Below are 19,826 nucleotides of genomic sequence, written 5' to 3' on the forward strand. Positions count from 1 at the left end.
AGAGCGCCCTAGTTCGCTCCAGTCTCCCTCTGTAAAAACTTCAAACATTGACACCTCCTCTTCTAAGCTCATAGCACTCTCTTGGGAATTAATTACACAGAGTTGTCATGATAAATCTTATATTATTTCTTGTGTGTTTATGTGATGCCCTCCCAACTAAAGTTGACAGTTTTTGAGGCAAGAACTAAGTATTATAGCGCTTTGTTAATACCACAGCACAGAGGGGCACCTGGGTGGCTCAGTGGGTTAAGCGGCTGCCTTCGGCTCAGGTCATGATCCCAGGGTCCTGGGATCCAGCCCTGCATCGGGTTCCCTGCTCAGCAGGGAGTCTGCTTCTCCCTCTCCCTCTGCCTGCCTCTCTGCCTCCTTGTGTTCTCTCTATATATAGCTCTTTATCAAATAAATAAATAAAAATCTTATAAATACCACAGCATGGAATACAGTGCCTTATATGCCTGGTATATAACATGAAGAGTACATTTTTATTAATATTAAATACATTATGTAGAAGTTGTCTTGATATTCTTACCTATAATAGCAATTTTGCAATGGAATATACTAAAAATTTGGTCTCTGGCTAAAAAAGAAGTCTGAGAGAAATAAGAGATAAAGAAACTAGCATTGTGGGTGGCTGACAGTGGGTCACTGGTTTTTCATACATCATCATGGTAAACCATTAACTAATCAAGAATCACCTGGAGGGGTGGGAGGTTGGGGCAACCTGAGGGTTTTGAAGGGTCAGGGGTGGGAGGTTGGGGGAACAGGTGGTGGGTAATGGGGAGGGCACGTTTTGCATGGAGCACTGGGTGTTGTGCAAAAAGAATGAATACTGTTACGCTGAAAAAATAAATAAAATGGAAAAAAAAAAAAAAAAAAAGAATCACCTGGAAATGCAAGTTCAAGAAATATGGAACTGAGCTGTAACTAGACCCATTTTAAGATATTATTTGGTATACAAAAACAGCATCTATTTCTAAAAGAAACAGTGTTTGTAGTGTAATCACAACTGACCGAAGATCACTAGTGTATTAAAAAAGCACGTAATGTTCACTTTGCAATTTCTAAATGCCAAGCAAGGGGCTGAATGTTTTACATCTGTTACCTCTTTCTAATCCCAACTCTAGAACTTTCTCGCTACACAAATAAGTGGTATCAGGTCTCTGAACCTTGGTTTCCTCATTTGTAAAAAAGAAATGATGCTTAAATGACTTATCTCATACGGTTGTTGTGGGACTTGAGGTGCACAAGCTATTAATAAAAGCATTGAAAAGGGCGCCTGGGTGGCTCAGTGGGTTAAAGCCTCTGTCTTTGGCTCAGGTCATGGTCTCAGGGTCCTGGGATCAAGCCCCGCGTCGGGCTCTCTGCTCAGTGGGGAGCCAGCTTCCTCCTCTCTCTCTGCCTGCCTCTCTGCCTGCTTGTGATCTCTGTCTATCAAATAAAGAAATAAAATCTTTAAAAAAAAAAGGCATTGAAAAATCTATTGAGCATTGTGCAAATTCATTGATAGCCTTATTTAAGAAAAAAAAATCTCTAAAGCAATTATTTCAGAAGCAGAGGACTTTCTGCTATTTCATTAGAGGCGCCCCTTCACACCAACTCAGAGTCCATCAGCACGTGGTGGGCACAGGACTGTGTCAAACTAACTCCCTGTGAATCACTGCAGGGAGCCACATGCACCTATCACCTCCAATAACATAAACAAGCTGAGCTCGGAATATTTTTGGAATTCAATTAAAAAGAAAAAAAAAGTTTCAACATCTAGTAACACTAATCCAGATTTCTTGCTAAATGTAGTCTTAATACTGTCATACAAGAGAAATAAAAAGCAATATATTACGATGAACCTCAATTGCTTTGATTTTTGGTCTCCATTCTCAACTCATTTGATTTTACTAAAATGTCCAATAAACCTAAAGTGTTTACAATAAATATTACACAAAGGTTAACCATACTTAACTGATAGGCAAAAATCTTTACTTTGACTAGGGTAGTTATTCCAGAAATTCCATCTTTTTCAGATAAAAGATATAAGAACATAAACACTTTAACAAAAGCAAAGTTAATAAGAGAATGTGATCTGGAACCCTGGCCAGGTGCTTCAGTAGGCATACATGCCTGAGATGTATTTACATGATGGCTCCAAAGAATTTAAATTGAAGAGTTACCCAACCACGTGGCCAGCACATTTTGCCTAATGTTAAAAACATGCTGTGATACTAAAATCAAGCTTCCTGTTCCACAAGTATCATTCATATCATAGCATTCTCGCTAATTGTTTAAAGCTTACACATTCAAAATCTTGCAAATAATGCTATATGTTTTTTCAGATTAAAAAAACAATTTGAACACCAAAATTGTTTTTTATTTAACCTGTCTTTTACTAGCCATTTCTTTAATATAAACAAATATGAAACACTATATATAGTGTTTATAGTATATATCTATAAATAGATATAGAATTCACGTGGGCTCTATAGATAAGTCATTTGTTTCCCAGCAGATGGCCTCTCGTAATAGCTATGTTCATCTAACACCAAACATCCTCTACAACCTACAATGCTATCCAACAACTGTGGATTTTTCTTCTTTATGCTCTTATCAATATAATTTTTGAAAATATATTAAGTAATAGAAAATGAAAATAATGTTATTTGTATTGCATCTCTGAGGGGGAAAAGCAGAAATAAAGAGTTAAACATACCAAAATTTCCTAAAATAAAATGTATACATCCCATAATATACATTATAATAGCAATTTACCAACTATAAAACCCAAATAAATTGCTGCTGTGTATTCAATTATATTTTATGAAAATTTAAATATGTATATAAATAATACAGACAATATGACAAAATATATTATTAATGTGCTTTCAGGAATAATGAAAATGATATTTTCAATTTCCATACCCAAGGATCAAAGCCTAGGGTGTCACATATCCTTCAGGAAAAAGTCCTCAGTGAGAGAATCTCTTAAAACACTAGCATTTGTGATCATTGTTTCCCTTAGTTAGGAAAGTAAACAGCTATGCCTTCCTACATATTTAGAATAAAAGTGAATTGGGAAAGGAGTCCAAGATGGCAAAGGAATAGGAGACTTTAGTTTCATCTGGTCCCAGGAATTCAGCAAGATAGCCATTAAATCATTCTGAACACCTTCGTGAACTCCACTGGAGACCTAAGAGAATAGCTGCAACTCTACAAATAGAAAAGCAGCCATTTTCTGCAAGGTAGAAGGTATGTGGAGAAGTGAATCCGAGAGATACATGGGAAAATAAGCCACAGGTGAAGGGAGCTTTCCTCAGCTGGCACCAGAAAGTGATAGAGAAACACAGAACAAAATCAGAACTTTGAGAAGTCTGCTCTGGTGAGGGATGTCCCTGCCTGAAAGGTGCTCAGGTGGCGAAGAGGGGCAGAATCCTAGATGGGACAGTGTGGTCTCAGGACCCTCGGGGTCACAGGAAGACTGGGGGTGCCTGAGCGTGGCAGAGTTCCCAGGTATCGAAGCAGGGAAGCCGACTACAATGAGCGAGCCCAGGAGAGGGCTCTCAGCTCAGGGTTGCCATAAACCAGGAACCACGGCACAGTTGGCCTGAGCAGAGGTCCAGCGAGTGGCAGAACCAGGGAGAGCCCTCTTCCTCCCCCTGGGAGTGGTCCAACAGGAGTATGCAGGGTTTGGAGACTCGAAAAGGGGTCATGTGCCTGAGACAGAAATGCTCGGTCACAGGCCCGGTAAGCATGGAGTGCAGATGGGGACTAGGGAGAAAGGCATGATTGACTAACTGCTTTTCCCTGAAGATGCACTAAGGAGTGTGGGGCATGAGCTTTCAGCTCTGAGGCTGAAGACTGGGAGGCCGCCATTCTCATTCTCAACCTCTAAAGCTGTAGGTTGAGAATGGCAGTTCAGGCCCCTCTGCCAGAAGATCAGCAAGAACTTATGGCTAAGACCAAGTTTACCAATCAGACATAACTGCAAAACTCCTGTGCTGGGGGAAAATAGATATAGAATTCACATGGTTTTTTTCCCCCCATGATTCATTAGTCTTCCCATTTTAATTTGTTTTTTCTTTTTCAACCAATTTCTTATTTTATCAACTTTTTTAAGCCTTTTTTAAATTTTCATCTTTACAGTTACATTCTATCCTTTCATTGTATTCAATTTTATTTTTGCATATACATAAGTTTCTCTTTCTTTACAATTTTGGGATACAGTTTCTTTTAGCAGACCTAAATACCAATACCAAGAATTGAGTATATGGCTCTGTTTTCTTCACTTGTCTGATCACATTCTCTCTTCTTTTTTTCTTCTCCTTCTTTTTTTTTTTTTAAAGATTATTTATTTATTTATTTGACAGAGATTACAAGCAGGCAGAGGGGCAGACAGAGAGAGGGGAGGAAGCAGGCTCCCCACTGAGCAGAGAGCCGATGTGGGGCTCGATCCCATGACCCTGATGATCATGACCTGAGCTGAAGGCAGAGGCTTTAACCCACTGAGCCATGCAGGCGCCTCTTCCTTTTTATTTTTGATTAAAGCCTTTTTGAATTTTCATCTTTATAATTATTCTATCATTATAGCTGTAGTTTCTTCTAACAAACAGACCAAAATGCACCCAGGATATAGTGTATGGATCTGTTTTGTTCACCTGTCTGTTTATGTTCCTTCTTTTTTTTTTTTTTTTTGTCTTTTAGTTTTCATTTTTACAATTACATGCTATCCTTTATTGTATTTAATTATATATTTTTTTCTTTCTTTGCAATTTTGTGCTGTAGTTTCTTCTAACAAACAAACCAAACCAAAATACACCAAAATATAAACCAAACCAAAATACACACAGGATCCAGTGTATTACTCTGTTCTGTTCACCTGTCTGATTATATTCTCTCCCTCTCCCTCTCTCTCTCTCCTTCTCTCTCTCTCTTTTTTTTTTTTTTTTTTCCTGTTTTAGGGCTCTTCTGATTTGTTTAGTGTATATGTCTCTGGAGTCATCATTGCCATTTTAGTACTCTGTTCTCTCATTCATCTATCCTTCTCTGGACAGAATGACAAGATGGAAAAACTCAGCTTAAAAAAAGAGAAGAAGAGGCAGTACTGAGTGCCAGGGAACTAATCAGTACAGATACAGGTAAGATGTCAGAACTAGAGTTCAGAATAACGATTATAAAGATACTAGCTGGGCTTGAAAAAGCATAGGAGACCCTAGAGAAGCCTTTTCTGGAAAAATAAAAGAACTAAATCTAATCAAGTCAAAATCAAAAAGGCTATTAATGAGGTGCAATCAAAAATGGAGGTTCTAAATGCTAGGATAAATGAGGCACAGGAGAGAATTAGTGATATAGAAGACCAAATGAGGGAGAATGAAGAAGCTGAGAAAAAGAGATATAAACAACTACTGGATCACGAGGGGGGAATTCTAGAGATAAGTGATACCATTAAGCGAAACAATATTAGAATAATTGGGATCCCAGAAGAAGAAGAGAGAGAGAGAAAAAGAGAGGGGCAGAAGGTATATTAGAGCAAATTATAGTGCAGAACTTCCCAAATCTGGGTAAGGAAACAGGCATTCAAGTCCAGGAGGCACAGAGAACTACCCTTAAAATCAATAAAAATAGGTCAACACCCCAACATATAATAGTGAAACTTGAAAATCTCAGAGATCAAGAGAAAATCCTGAAAGAAGTTTGGGACAAGAGTTCCATAACCTGTTACAAGCGTAGAAATATCAGCCTGGCAGAAGACCTATCTGCAGAGACCTGGTAGGCCAGAAGGACTGGCATGGTATATTCAGAGTGCTTAATGGGAAAAATATGCAGTCAAGAATATTGTATCCAGCAATGTGTCATTCAAAACAGAAGGGGAGATAAAAAGATTCCAGGACAAACAGAAATTAAAAGAATTTGTAATCACTAAACGAGCCCTATTCTTCTGAAGCTGTTTTAAAAAACATAAATGGAAGGAAAACTTCCAAACTCTTTCTATGAAGCCAGCATTACCTTCATCCCAAAATCAGACAAAGACCCCCATCAAAAAGGAAAATTACAGACCAATATCCCTGATGAACATGGATGCAAAAATTCTCAACAAGATACTAGCCAATAGGATCTGACAGTACATTAAAAGGATTATTCACCATGACCAAGTGGGATTTATTCCTGCAAGGGTGGTTCAACATCCACAAATCAATCAATGTGATACAATACATTAACAGAAGAAAGGACAAGAACCATATGATCCTCTCAATACAAATGCAGAAAAAGCATTTGACAAAGTACAGCATCCTTTCTTGATTTAAACTCTTCACAGTGTAGGGATAGAAGGAACATACCTCAATATCGTAAAAGCCATCTACAAAAAGCCCACAGTGAATATCATTCTCAATGGAGAAAAACTGATAGCTTTTCCCCTAAGGTCAGGAAGATGGCAGGGATGTCCACTCTCACCACTGCTGTTCAACATAGTACTAGAAGTCCTAGCCTCGGCAATCAGACAACAAAAATAAATAAAAAGCATCCGAATCAGCAAAGAGGCAAACTCTCACTCTTCCCAGATGACATAATACTATATGTGGAAAACCCAAAAGCCTCCATCCCAAAATTGCTAGAACTCATATAGGAAATCAGCAAAGTGGCAAGATATAAAATCAATGCACAGAATCGGTTGCATTTCTAAACACCAACAATGAGACAGAAGAAAGAGAAATTAAAAGTCAATCCCATTTACAATTGCACCAAAACCACATACCTAGGAATAAACCTAACCAAAGAGGCAAAGGATCTGTACTCAGAAAACTATAGAGGGGCACCTGGGTGGCTCAGTGGATTAAAGTCTCTGCCTTCAGCTCAGGTCATGATCCCAGGGTCCTGGGATTGAGCCCCGCATCGGGCTCTCTGCTCAGCGGGGAGCCTGCTTCCTCCTCTCTCTCTGCCTGCCTCTCTGCCTACTTGTGATTTCTGTCTCTCAAATAAATAAATAAATAAAAAGAATAGTATTCTTTAAAAAAAGAAAAAGAAAACTATAGAACACTCATGAAAGAAATTAAGGAAGACACAAAGAAATGAAAAAACCTCCCTGCTCATGATTGGAAGAATAAATATTGTGAAAATGTCTATGATATGTAGAGCAATCTACACATTTAATGCAATCCCTATCAAAATAAAATCAGTTTTTTTCACAAAAATGGAACGAATATCCTAAAATTTGTATGGAACCAGAAAAGACCCTGAATAGCCAGAGGAATGTTGAAAAAGAAAACCAAAGCCGGAGGCATCACAATTACGGACTTCAAACTCTATTACAAAGCCATAACCATCAAGACAGTATGATACTGGCACAAAAACAGACATACAGATCAATGGAACAAAATAGAGAACCCAGGAAAGAACCCTCAACTCTATGGTCCATTAATTTTTGACAAAGCAGGAAAGAAGTTCCAATGGAAAAAAGACAGTCTCTTCAACAAATGGTGTTGGGGGACGCCTGGGTGGCTCAGTGGGTTAAAGCCTCTGCCTTCGGCTCAGGTCATGATCCCAGGGTCCTGGGATTGAGCCCCACATTGGACTGTCTGCTCAGCGGGGAGCCTGCTTCCTCCTCTCTCTCTGCCTGCTTCTCTGCCTGCTTGTGAACTCTGTCTGTCAAATAAATAAATAAAATCTTTAAAAAAAAAATGGTGTTGGGAAAATTGGACAGCCACATGCAGAAGAATGACACTGGACCATTTCCTTACACCATACAGAAAAATAGACTCAAAATGGGTGAAAGACCTAAATGTGAGACAATAATCCATCAAAATCCTAGAGGAGGACACAGGCAGCAACCTCTTTGACCTCAGCTGCAGCAACTTCTGGCTAGACACATCTCCAAAGATAAAGGAAACAGAGGCAAAAATGAACTGTTAGGACTTCATCAAGATAAAAACTGCTGCACAGTGAAGGAAACAGTCAACCAAAAGACAACTGGCAGATGGGAGAAGATATCTGCAAATACCTTATCAGATAAAGGGCTAGTATCCAAAATCTATCAAGAACTTACCAAACTCAATACCCAAAGAACAAATAATCCACTCAAGAAATGGGCAAAAGACATGAACAGACATTTCTCCAAAGAAGACATGCAAATGGGCAGCAGGTACATGAAAAAATGCTCAATATCACTCAGCACTAGGGAAATGCAAATCAAAACCACAATGAGATACCACCTCATACCAGTCAGAATGGCTAAAATTAACACGTCAGGAAACAATAGATGTTGGCAAGGATGCGGAGAAAGGGGAACCTCTCACACCATTGGTAGGAATGCAAGAAGATGCAGCCACTCTGGAAAACAGTATGGAGGTTCCTCAAAATGTTGAAAATAGAGCCATCCTACAACCCAACAATTAAACCACTACTAGGTATCTGCCCCAAAGAGACAACTGTAGTGATCTGAAGAGGCACCTGCACCCCAATGTTTACAGCAGCAATGTCCACAATAGCCAAACTACTGATAGAGCCCAGATGTCCATCAACAGATGAATGGGTAAAGATGTCACTGACACACAACACACACACACAATGGAATACTACTTAGCCATCAAAAAATATAATCTTGCCATTGGATGGAACTAGAGACTATTATGCTACGCAAAATAAGTGAATCCGAGAAAGAAAATTGTCATATGACCTTACTCACATGTGGAATTTAAGAAACAAAACAGGATCATAGGGGAAGGGGTGGAAAATAAAACGACAAAGTCAGAAACAGAGACAAACTGTACTCTTAATCTTAGGAAACAAATTGTGGGTTGTTGAGGGGGACTAGGGTAACTGGGTGATGGACATTCAGGAGGGCATGGGAAGTAATGAGCACTGAGTATTATATAAGACTAATGAATCACTGAATTCTATATCTGAAAGTAATAATACATTATATGTTAATTAATTTTTTTAATTAATTACATTTTAAAGAATAGAAAAAAGAATAAAAATGAATTCATAACACTGATAGGATAGTTTGAAATCAGGAAGTATGATACCCCTGGTTTTGCTCTTTTTTCTCAGGACTTCTTTGGTTAATATGGTCTATTGTGTTTCCATACAAATTTTAGGATCGTTTCTTCTATTTCTATGAAGAATGCCTTTGGTATTTTGGTGGGGAATGCATTGAATGTATAGATGGCTTTTGCATGGTATGGCCATTTTAACAATGTGAAATCTTCAATCCATGAACACAGGAAGTCTTTCCATTTGCTTCTGTCTTCGATTTCTTTGAGCCAAGTCTTACAGTTTTCATTGTACAGATCTTTCCCTTCTTTGATAAAATTTATTCCTAAGCATTTTAGGACTTTTGTGAATGGGATAGTTTTCTTTACTTCTTTTTCCAGTATTTCATTATTTCTGTTAGTTGATTTTTTTAACCTGCCACTTTACTGAAATCATTAATTAACCCAACAGTTTTTTGATTGGCTCTTTAAAGTTTTTTATATATAAGATCAGATCATCAGCAAGTCAGTCATAGTTATAAAAACAGTATGATCCTGGCACAAAAACAGACATATAGACCAATGGAACAGAATAAAGAGCCCAGAATTAAATCCTGGTATATACAGTCAACTAATATTGAACAAGAGAGCAAGAACACCTAATGGGTAAAAGATATTCTCTTCAAATGGTGCTGGGAAGACTGGAGGAACATACGCACAGCAATAAAATTGGACCCCTAATTCACACAACTCACAAAATTAACTCCAAATGGGTCAAAGATTTAAATATAACACCTGATACCAAAAAGCTCCTGGAAGATAGGAAAGAAGATCACTGATACTTAGCAATGATCTTTTGGGTATGATGTCAAAAGCACTAACAACAAAAGCAAAAACCAATAAACAGGGCTACCTCAAACTCAAAAGAAACTAACAAAATGAAAAAGCAGCCTACAAAATGGGAAAAAATTTTTGCAAATCTTTATCAGATAAGGGGTTAATATCCAAAATACATAAAGAACTGACACAACTTCATAATGAAAAAATAGTCCCATTTTTAAAATGGTCAGAACTAACTTGACATTCTTCCAAAGAAGACATCAAAATGGTCAACAAGCACATGAGCAGATGCTCAACTTCACTCATCATCAGGAAAATGCAAATAAAAACTGCACTGAGATATCACCTCACACCTGCTGGAATGGCTAGCATCTAGAAGACAAGAGACAACAGGTACTGATGAGAATATAGGAATGTAAATTAGTTCAAACACTGTGGAAAACAATATAGAGGTCACTCAAAAACTTGAAAATACACCTACCATACATTCCATCAACTCCACTTCTGGGATACTCAAAGGACGTGAAAACAGGAATTCAATGAGACATATACATCCCCATGCATAGTACTGCAGCACCATACACAGTAGTCACGATATGAAAACAACCAAATGCCTATCACCAGATGAATGGATAAAAGAGATGTGGTGTATATACACAATGAAATATTATTCAGCCATGAGAAAGGAGGATATCCTATCATTTGCAAAAACATAAATGGGACTTGAGCACATTATGCTAAAGGGGGTAAGCCAGACAAAGAGGTGTATTAAATGTATCAGTTATACATGGAATCTTCAAAGATCAAACATGCTTAAAAAAAAAAAAAAGAAAGAAAGAAAGAAAGCAAAATGGTGGTTACCAGGGGATGGAGGATTGGAAAGGGGGGTTAAACTGATGTTGCTTAAGGGTACAAACTTTTATGAGTACTAAAATAGCCATGGAGATTAAATGCACAGTTTATTAAATAGAGACAATAATAAAAATGTTATACTGTAAGTATGCAATGTGATAAATATCGTTACAATGGCAATCATATTACAATATATAAATGTATCAAATTAACACAATGCACACCTTAAATTTACATAGTGTTACATGTTAAATTTATTCAATGAAAAAAACTGATAGGAAATAAAGGAAGTTTGAAGAGTGACACTCCTTGAATTCAAGACTTACTAAAAACCTACAAAAATCAAATCAGTATAGTTTAATGAATAGACACACAAATAAATGGAATATTATTGAGAAGTCAGAAACAGACTTGTACAAATATAGCAAATTGATTATGACAAAGTTCAAAGGCAATTCAAGAGAAAGGGTAATCTTCCAACAAACAGTGCTGGATTAACTGGATATCCATATGAAAAGCAAATGGACATCAACCCATACTTCACATCTTTACAAAAATTTACGGAAAATGAATCATAGACCTATTTGCAAAACTTAAAACTACAAAACATTTGGAAGAAAAAAATGGGAGGAAATCTTGGTGATCTTGCACTAAACAAAGACTTCTTAGACACAACACTAAAAGCATAAGCTGTAAAAGAAAAAAATTGATAAGATGGACTTTATAAAAATGTAAAATATTGGCTCCGCCAAAGTACTTTTAAGTGAATGGGAGAAAATATTTGCAAATCACCTGACAAATGGCTTCTATTCAGAATATGTAAATGACTCTCAAAATTCAACTACAAGGAAACAAGCAATCCAATTAAAAAGTGGGCAAAAGATATGAACAAGTCATTTACCCAAAAATATGTACAGATGGCAAATAAGCATATGAAAAAACCATTCATCAGGGAAAATGGAAATTAAAACCACAATCAATCCTTGCCTACTAGACTATCTAAAAAGGAAAAAAATATATGAAACCACATGCTGGCACAGATGCAGAGTAATTAGAACTCCCTTACACGTTAGTGGGAACTCAAAATGGTACAGCCACTTGGGAAAACAGTGTCAGTTTTTACCATATAACCATTTATATAACATATAAATATGTACTTACCATATTACCCAGAAATCACACTCCTCTACGTATGTACCCAAAGAGAAGTGAAAACTTATGATCACACAACAACCTATCCATGATACGTTCTTTAGTCATAATTGCTAGAAAATAAAAATAACCCAAAGGCCCATCAGCAAGCATAAACAGTGATACATCCATACAATGGAATATAACTCAGCAGTAAAAAGGAATGAACTACTGATATATGCAAAAACATGAATAATTCCCAAACATATTTTGCTAAGTGAAAAAGAAGTCAGACTCAAAAGGCTACATATGACTCCATTTATATGACATACAGGAAAAGGCAAAACTTTACAGATATCCAACAAACCTGTGGTTCTTATATATGGTCAGTTGTTTTTGTTTTGTTCTCACAAAGGGACCACGGCTATTCAATGAGGAAAATAAAGTCATGAACGACGGTATGGGAACAATAAATATGGGAGAAAATGAACCTCAGCTTCTACCTAAGATTAAATACAAAAATTAACTTGAGATGGATCACAGATCTCATCATGAAAGCTAAAACTTTCAAACTTCTAGAAGAAATAATAGGAGATTATCCATACAACTTTGGAGTATAGAAACAATGCTTACCACATAAAAATAAATCCCAAAAAGATTCATAGGTTGGGCTTGATTAAAATATTAAAACTTGTGATCAGCAAAAGAAATATTAAAACATGAAAAGACAAGTGAGTATTGGAACTTGTGATGCACATGTATAAGAAAGGATTTATATCCAGAATATCTAAAGAACTCTTACAAATCACTAATAAGACACAAGCAATCCCAATTTTTTAATGGGCAAACACCTGAAGAGACATTTCACAAAGGAAGATATATGAATGACCAATAAGAACATGAAAAGTCCTGAACATCATTAATCACTAGGAAAATATGAATTAAAACCACAATGAAATACCTTTTTAAAACAACTAGAATGGCTAAAATTTTAAAGACTGAAATACCAAATGTTACAGAGGATGAAGAATAATAGAAACTTTCATATATTGGTGGTAGAAATATAAAATAATACAACCATTTCGAAAAAAAATTTGAGACTTAAAAAAAAAAAACCATACAGCTATCCTGTGACCTAGCAATTGCACCCTTAACCAAGAGAAATGAAAACCATATGTCAACAATACTTCTATATTATCTGTTGCAATTTCATTTACAATAGCCAAAAACTAGTAACAACTGAAATATCCATCAACTCACAATCTATCAAATTGTGGTTTAATTATAAAATAGAATGCTACTTGACCATAAAAATAGAATGCCTTACTGACATACACAACAATATGGATGAGTTTCAGAAAATATTTTGGGTGAAATAAGCCAACCACCAAACAGTACATACTGAATGATTCCATTGAGAGGAAACTCAAAAGCAAGTGAAAGTACTCTATGATGACAGGATCGGAACACTGGCTGCCTATGGGGTGGGAACTGGAAGAAGGCACAGAAGAACTTTCTGGGGTAATGAAATACTTTAAGTTTTAAGTGGGATAGGGTTCCATAGGTCTTTGCATCAATCCAAACTTCAAACTATACACTTAAGATCTGTTCACGTCACTGAATGCCAATGGTACCTCTAAAGAAAATATAATAAATTGTTTAGGTCTTTTATTTCAGTAGTACAAAATGCAGACCATATCACATGGCACCCTGCAACACCAAACACATGGCTACTTTCAGTGAATGTATTAACTCTTCAAATTCACAGAGAATGGTATAAGTTCAAATATGGAAAGCAGAATGGTGTTCTTTTAAGCAATCTGAAACTATTTATTGACAAATAAAAATAATATGGTTTCTTACCTTTAATTAAACTTGCCAATACACGTATGAACCAGTATAAGTATGGTCCAAATAAAGAGGTTAAATACTGAGTCAGGTTCTAAATATCTTATCTTGGGAACACATGAACTATTATTAAAGTCATTAACAACAACAAAAAAGTAGACACTATCAGTATGTTATTCTTGATGCGGAAGGGATCACAGTTAACAATATAAACTATGATGACAATAATCTGTATATGAATTCGGTCATGTTAACTACCCATAACTTCTGTTCTCAATCAAATCCAACATGTATGTGTGTGTGTTTGCACGATCATACGCATGTGTGCCTGACAAGTTCTATGTGGTTCTCAAAAAGTTCTAAACTGATTTTGCCTTGGTACTCAAAGAAAACACTGGCAATAGCAAAAGACCGAGCACCGTACTGTTAAAGCTCTTGGCAGAAGCAGCGCACCTGTGCCCTCCTCTGCACCTCCAAGAGGAGCTCAGAGTACTGCAGCTCCAGTTCCTTCTTTTGTTTGTGCCAGCAGCTCTCCTGGGCTTTGATCTGCTCGGCCACTTTGTTAAAGGTGTCTTCCTGGGTCTGCTGAAGTTCTCTCATCGTATCAGACTTGTTTTTACAGATATACTCCAGGTGACTTATCTAAATAGGGTTACACAACAGAGAATGAGGTATGTTCACAAAACATGTCTTTGTAGCAAACCCCCAAACACCATCCAGAATCTTCTACTATGTTTCGTTCCTTAAGTTCACATAAAAATTTTAAGTTAAAATGGAAAAGAAAAAAAAAGAAACAGAAATTGGTAGGACAAATTATCATATCATAGGAGAAAATGGGGTCATTTGTATGTATCTGTATGTAGATGACAAGTATTTTTCCTCTTTCTAATAAAGTTACTCATTCTATAATCAACTTTACTGAGAAAATTAAGAATATTTTTACTTCTAGAACCAAAGCTCAAGCTATTCACATATCTCAATGGGAAATGAAGTATTTCAATGAGATTTACAAATCTACATTTTACATATAATAAAACAGAATGTTACAACCATTTTTTATTTCACGTTCAAAACACCAGAAAGAAAATCATCATCTAACATGTACGACAATTAATGATGTTTTGAAACTATGAAAAACTATTAAAACATAAAACCATCTCAGAGGGTTCAAACATATACACATTTTAATTATCAGTAATTTTCAAACCCATTACCCACACATTCTCAATCATGAACAGCATCTGTGCTTCTCACAACGTGTTCCCTCATTTCCTTAATCCTACTTCTCAGTGCCTAAGGTTGTGTTTGCCAATCGAACCAAGGTAAAAAGTTCTCACTATAAAATTGGGCCAAGATGCTATTTCATTAGTTCAACAGATTGGAGGAGGGGAAAAGAAAACAACTCAGGTAACAGGTTTTTTTTTTTTTCATGTCGCGTAAGAGCAAATACCATGGCAACTAAGATGTGGAAACCAGACCACATAATACAGTCCTGACCAGGTCAGTAGAGCCGAGATGAGAATCAGTATCTTTATCAGTGGAATACATTGGTCTGCTAAGCCATTTTAATTTTCCATAACCAAAAGAGGGCTTGTTGGGGTTTGTTGGGGGGGGGGGGTGTTGTTTGGTTTTTTTTTTTTTGAAAGACTGAATTCCTGGGCTGGTGAAGTCCCCTGTTTTCTGCTACCATGTACACTTTGAACATGCTACAGCATTGAATGGGGACTGTTAATACACAGTTTGTTATGATTCAAGAAATACCATAAACATAATTTTAAATTTTTAAGTGCCTTTAAAGTAACACCTCGTTATTTCCTGGGCAAAAATGTTAAGATCATGTTTTTGAATAACTGTATCTTGTTTCTATTTTATGCTAACATAAAGAGTTGGTTTATTAATGTAAATGACTAAGTTCTTTGAATTGCTTCATCAGTAAGATTAATTTATTTTCTTTTAATTAGGTCCCTGTGGCTAATACTGGCTAGTAGTATTAGCATGTCCTGCACAGAGTGTGGAGCTTAGAGACTTCATACAGACTTCAGTCACATTTACATGCCCACAGCAATGGCATCAAACTGAGTTGTAGACAAGCCATAATTAATGGTATTGAATTATTAACATCCAAATTCTTTTTGAAATAAGATGAATGTCAGCCCCTCTTAATGATACTGTGATGTGGACAAATGTCACTGAATTTAATAGAGGTATCTGGTGCCTGAGGACAGTTACCTTCTCATTAGCCCTGGTGAGGTCTGCGATCAGGGCATCAACATTCTCCTGCAAGACTGCACAAAGCTCAGTCCAAGAGAATTTATCCAGCATGCCTTCTGGTTGTTTCATGAGCACACAGCCTGCTATCAAGTGCTGATATAAGGTATGAAGAAAGGTTAGCTTCTCCTGTGAGAAAAAAAAGAAAGAATTTAATTCCAGTATATCAACACTGTAAGAAGTAAAATACATACTACGTGTGGGGAAGAATTTGTTTCAAAAACTTGGAAAGGAATTAAAATACCCAAGTCTTGAAATACATTTTCAAGTCATTTTGAGTGACTTTTTGACATTTAAAAGCATCAGATAAGAATTTGGAATTGCTGGGGCGCCTGGGTGGCTCAGTCATTAAGTGTCTGCCTTCAGCTCAGGTTGTGATCCCGGGGTCCTGGGATCGAGCCCCACATTGGGCTCCCTGCTCTGCGGGGAACCTGCTTCTCCCTCTCCCACTCCCCCTGCTTGTGTTCCCTCTCTCTCTGTCAAATAAATAAACAAAATCTTAAAAAAAAAAAACAAAACAAAACCTGGAATTGCTTAAACTTGGCATTTAAAAACAAAATCTGTAGTCTAGAAGCCAGAAGACCAGAGTTCCGACCCCAGCTCTGCTCCTCCTATGGATGTGACCTAAGTAACTATTTGGGCATCGGCTTTCTCAGCTCTGACAGAACATACCTGCACTAATTGTCTCTAAGCCCTTTTGACTAGCTATCAGGACAGTAATCCTATAATTTCATATTTACATTTGCCAAAACAGATGTTATTTAAGTCAGAAAACCATTATAGAGAGAAGAGTGTTACTCAGCTCTGTTAAAGACAAAGTTACACCAATATCTGTGCTTTACATGTACACAATTACTCAGCTTTCTTCCTCCTCCAGAGACTCTAGTTTGCTTACCACTTATAGGAAATCTATCCTCGGCCCCTTAGGCAAAGCAAACAGTGAGTGATATGAGAGATAGGGAAGAGGGGCTCATTTGTTTTCCTGGTAATTTCATATAGTATTTGGCACATCGGGCATTTCAAGGTGTTTAAATACTACGAAGTAACAGGCAAAAAGAAATGGACACAGCTGCCCAAGACATATTTTCCAAACTGTCCAATTAAAAATACATAATAAAAAGTTCTCTAAAATGATGTTGCCATTGTAGTAACTAAACCATCCACTGTTTAACAACCCAGAAACACTATGCCACAGAATTCAGTAAAAAGCTGATCCCATCTTGAACACACAGAAAGAGTTTATTTACTAAAATGCCAAACAGTTCTCTTTATAAGGTACTTCATCTATAAAGCGCCCAAGAGTGGAACTCAAGACAAGGTCAGTATAAAGCTGTAAAAGGATATTTTATGTAGATAAAATAAGTTCCTTAATTTCTTTTTTTTAGTAGATCAGCAAGAAAAATTTTAAAAAGGAGAAAATTTGAGAGGGAAAAATAGAAATACTAATCTTCTAGATAAGGAAAACTGTATCTAAAGGTTGTATAATTATAAATTGTGGGGAAATTTTTCATATATATGAATGTATGTATATATTATGTATGTATATATGTATTATATTATAAAAATGTGTATCTCTGATTCTCCCTATATGCCACCTTGCCTTTTTCCGAATATAATAAGTTAAAACCAAAAAAATTTTAATATGTAGTTACAACCACAAAGTTGAGTTAGGATATCAGAAGAACCCTCATAAATATGTTATGCCTTTTTCTTTTTTAAGCAATTAAAGATGTCTTTTGCATTTTCAACTGGGTTGAGATGTTTAAAAACCTTATTAAATATAACTAACCAAATGTAACATTCAGGCACTAAAAGTCTTCGCCCTCCACATTTTGCTAAGTGATCGAGTTCATCCTAAAGGATAATTCATTGTGTCGCCATTATGTCCTTTTTGCTTGGGCTGTGATAAACCATGCATGATAATCATCCATTTGGCGTGAAAAGAGAATCTCAAGATTCAAAATCAATTCACACATGTTGAACCCAACCACAACGCTGTAGACATGCTGACTTTACAATACAGGCAGGCTTCTAGTTTCCTTTCCTTTAATCATTATCTGATGCGTAGAACAATTCCAGCCCCTTCATGTGGACACAATTTAAATCCCAGACTGTAAGAAGAGTGGAAAGAATGTTTCCTTTTTACTCTCTTGGCATTCATGTTCATATTTGTTGGAGTAATGAACTCAATATGCAGGACGACTCAGATAAACCGGTTCCACACTAGCTAAACTAGCTCTATATCCCATGGGTAAACGAATATATAAGATAACAATTCCATTCACACAGGCTCAAACAGAATAGAAAAGTTTTGTCATAATATTTTAAGAACTCATTAATAAACAAAAATAGACAGGCAACTCTCAGGGCATCTAAATAAAGTTTCAGTATTGTGGGACTTGTCTTTTCCAAAATGTTGGTTAATATCCTACAGTTATAAAGAATAAGGAGACTGTCTGTTAAAGATGTTATTCCTGTTTTGCACATAAGGAAACTAAGATGTGGGGAGACTAAGGTGTGTGGCTTGTCCAAATTCACAGTTTGTAAACAGGAGTACCGGCAGCCAAGTCCAGTTCTTTCTGATTACAAAAAACATATTCTTTCCACCGTGTTCAGTTACTAAACTACTGAAATAAAAAATAATTCTGTCACCAGCAAAGAGGCACATTTTGAAAAAACTGTTGGGAGCCTCAATGCTTGGGATATGATGCTCTAGAGAGATGAAGCCACACAAGTGACAGAGGGGTTAAACTCCATTCCTTCTCTCCAAAACGGGATGACACTAGAGCAACGGAGTGACCGATTTCGTGGCTGGCACGAATATTTCAAAAGAGTCGGCTCAGAACAATTTTGTGAATTAGACTGAATCACAGTAAAAGCAGCCACTTGATGTATGTAAATTTAGAAAACTGAGATTAGTGAAGGCCTTTCCTGCCAGGCGACCTGTGTCAGGTAATACCTCAGTATCCTTCTGGAAAGCCTGGGCAAGCTTCTGCAGTTCACTCTCCGACTGGGCTGCTCGAGCCTTTTCTTTCTCCCAACACTGCAGCACATTTTGTAGTTCCACTTTCAAAGAGCTTATGAGAGCCTCTCTGTCTGCACATTTCGTGCGTAAATGACTTAACTCTTTACTCATGTCGTCCAGTTTATCCTGAAGGTCCTGTCCGAGATGCAAAATAAAGAGACTGCATGAAGGCCGGCCAGTAAAGGGACCGAGGTTGCAAAGACAAAATACATAATAATGAAGACCTCCCACACTTTGCCATAAAACAATCACAAGCACAAGCATTTGGCTACAATGCTAAACATTACAGTAATTTACTGAATCAATTTTCTAAGTATACCATTTTCGCTCAAAAGTTAGAAAAAACTTTTAACACTGAAACATCAAATGTTCATAAGATGGCTAATTCTAAAAAGCTCTTTGAAAAGGAGTTTTCCTTTCAATTCATTAGTAAAAAGAATAGCTTGGCAGTTCAAAAAACTTTTAAATGTTTTACATTTAATATAAGAACATTTACTTCCCAATGACATCCAAATACCAATAGAAATCTCAAGTGTGTGACATAAAATTCTGAACTATTTCTTCTTCAACCTTATTAACAAATATTACTGAAGTACGTCCATGACAATCTCAATATAAGCCAAGACAAAAAATTTCCAACTCTGAGACTTGCCTCAGTATAATTTTGCAAAGATGTAGTACAAAAACCCAGCGCAAAATAAAATAAACTCTTGCCTTGGACCTTAGCCAGGCGCAGTCTCAGCCCATGATTAGGCATGATGCTCTAAAAACAATTGTTCCACCCTAAAATGATGAAAACGGACTCCAAATACTGATGTGCTTATGTAAAATATGTTGAATACGTATCTGGGGCTGGGCATTAAATCTTAAATCATTTTTTGAATCTATGGTATTATAATTATTAAATC

At 36.6% G+C, this 19,826-nt stretch overlaps 1 protein-coding gene across 1 annotated transcript in view; it reads right to left on the minus strand.

Moving 5' to 3' along the window:
• CCDC171 (coiled-coil domain containing 171) overlaps positions 1 to 19,826 on the minus strand; it is a 300,537-nt gene that overhangs the window by 162,899 nt on the left and 117,812 nt on the right. Inside the window, exons 14-16 of the mRNA XM_046023926.1 lie at positions 18,853 to 19,053; positions 15,855 to 16,022; positions 14,079 to 14,267 (exon numbers count right to left, since the gene is read on the minus strand). Coding sequence (XP_045879882.1) covers positions 14,079 to 14,267; positions 15,855 to 16,022; positions 18,853 to 19,053 — 558 coding nt within the window. The remainder of the gene's footprint in view (positions 1 to 14,078; positions 14,268 to 15,854; positions 16,023 to 18,852; positions 19,054 to 19,826) is intronic.

The sequence above is a fragment of the Meles meles genome, chromosome 11 (assembly GCF_922984935.1).
Source record: "Meles meles chromosome 11, mMelMel3.1 paternal haplotype, whole genome shotgun sequence".
NCBI classification, from domain to species: Eukaryota; Metazoa; Chordata; class Mammalia; order Carnivora; family Mustelidae; genus Meles; species Meles meles.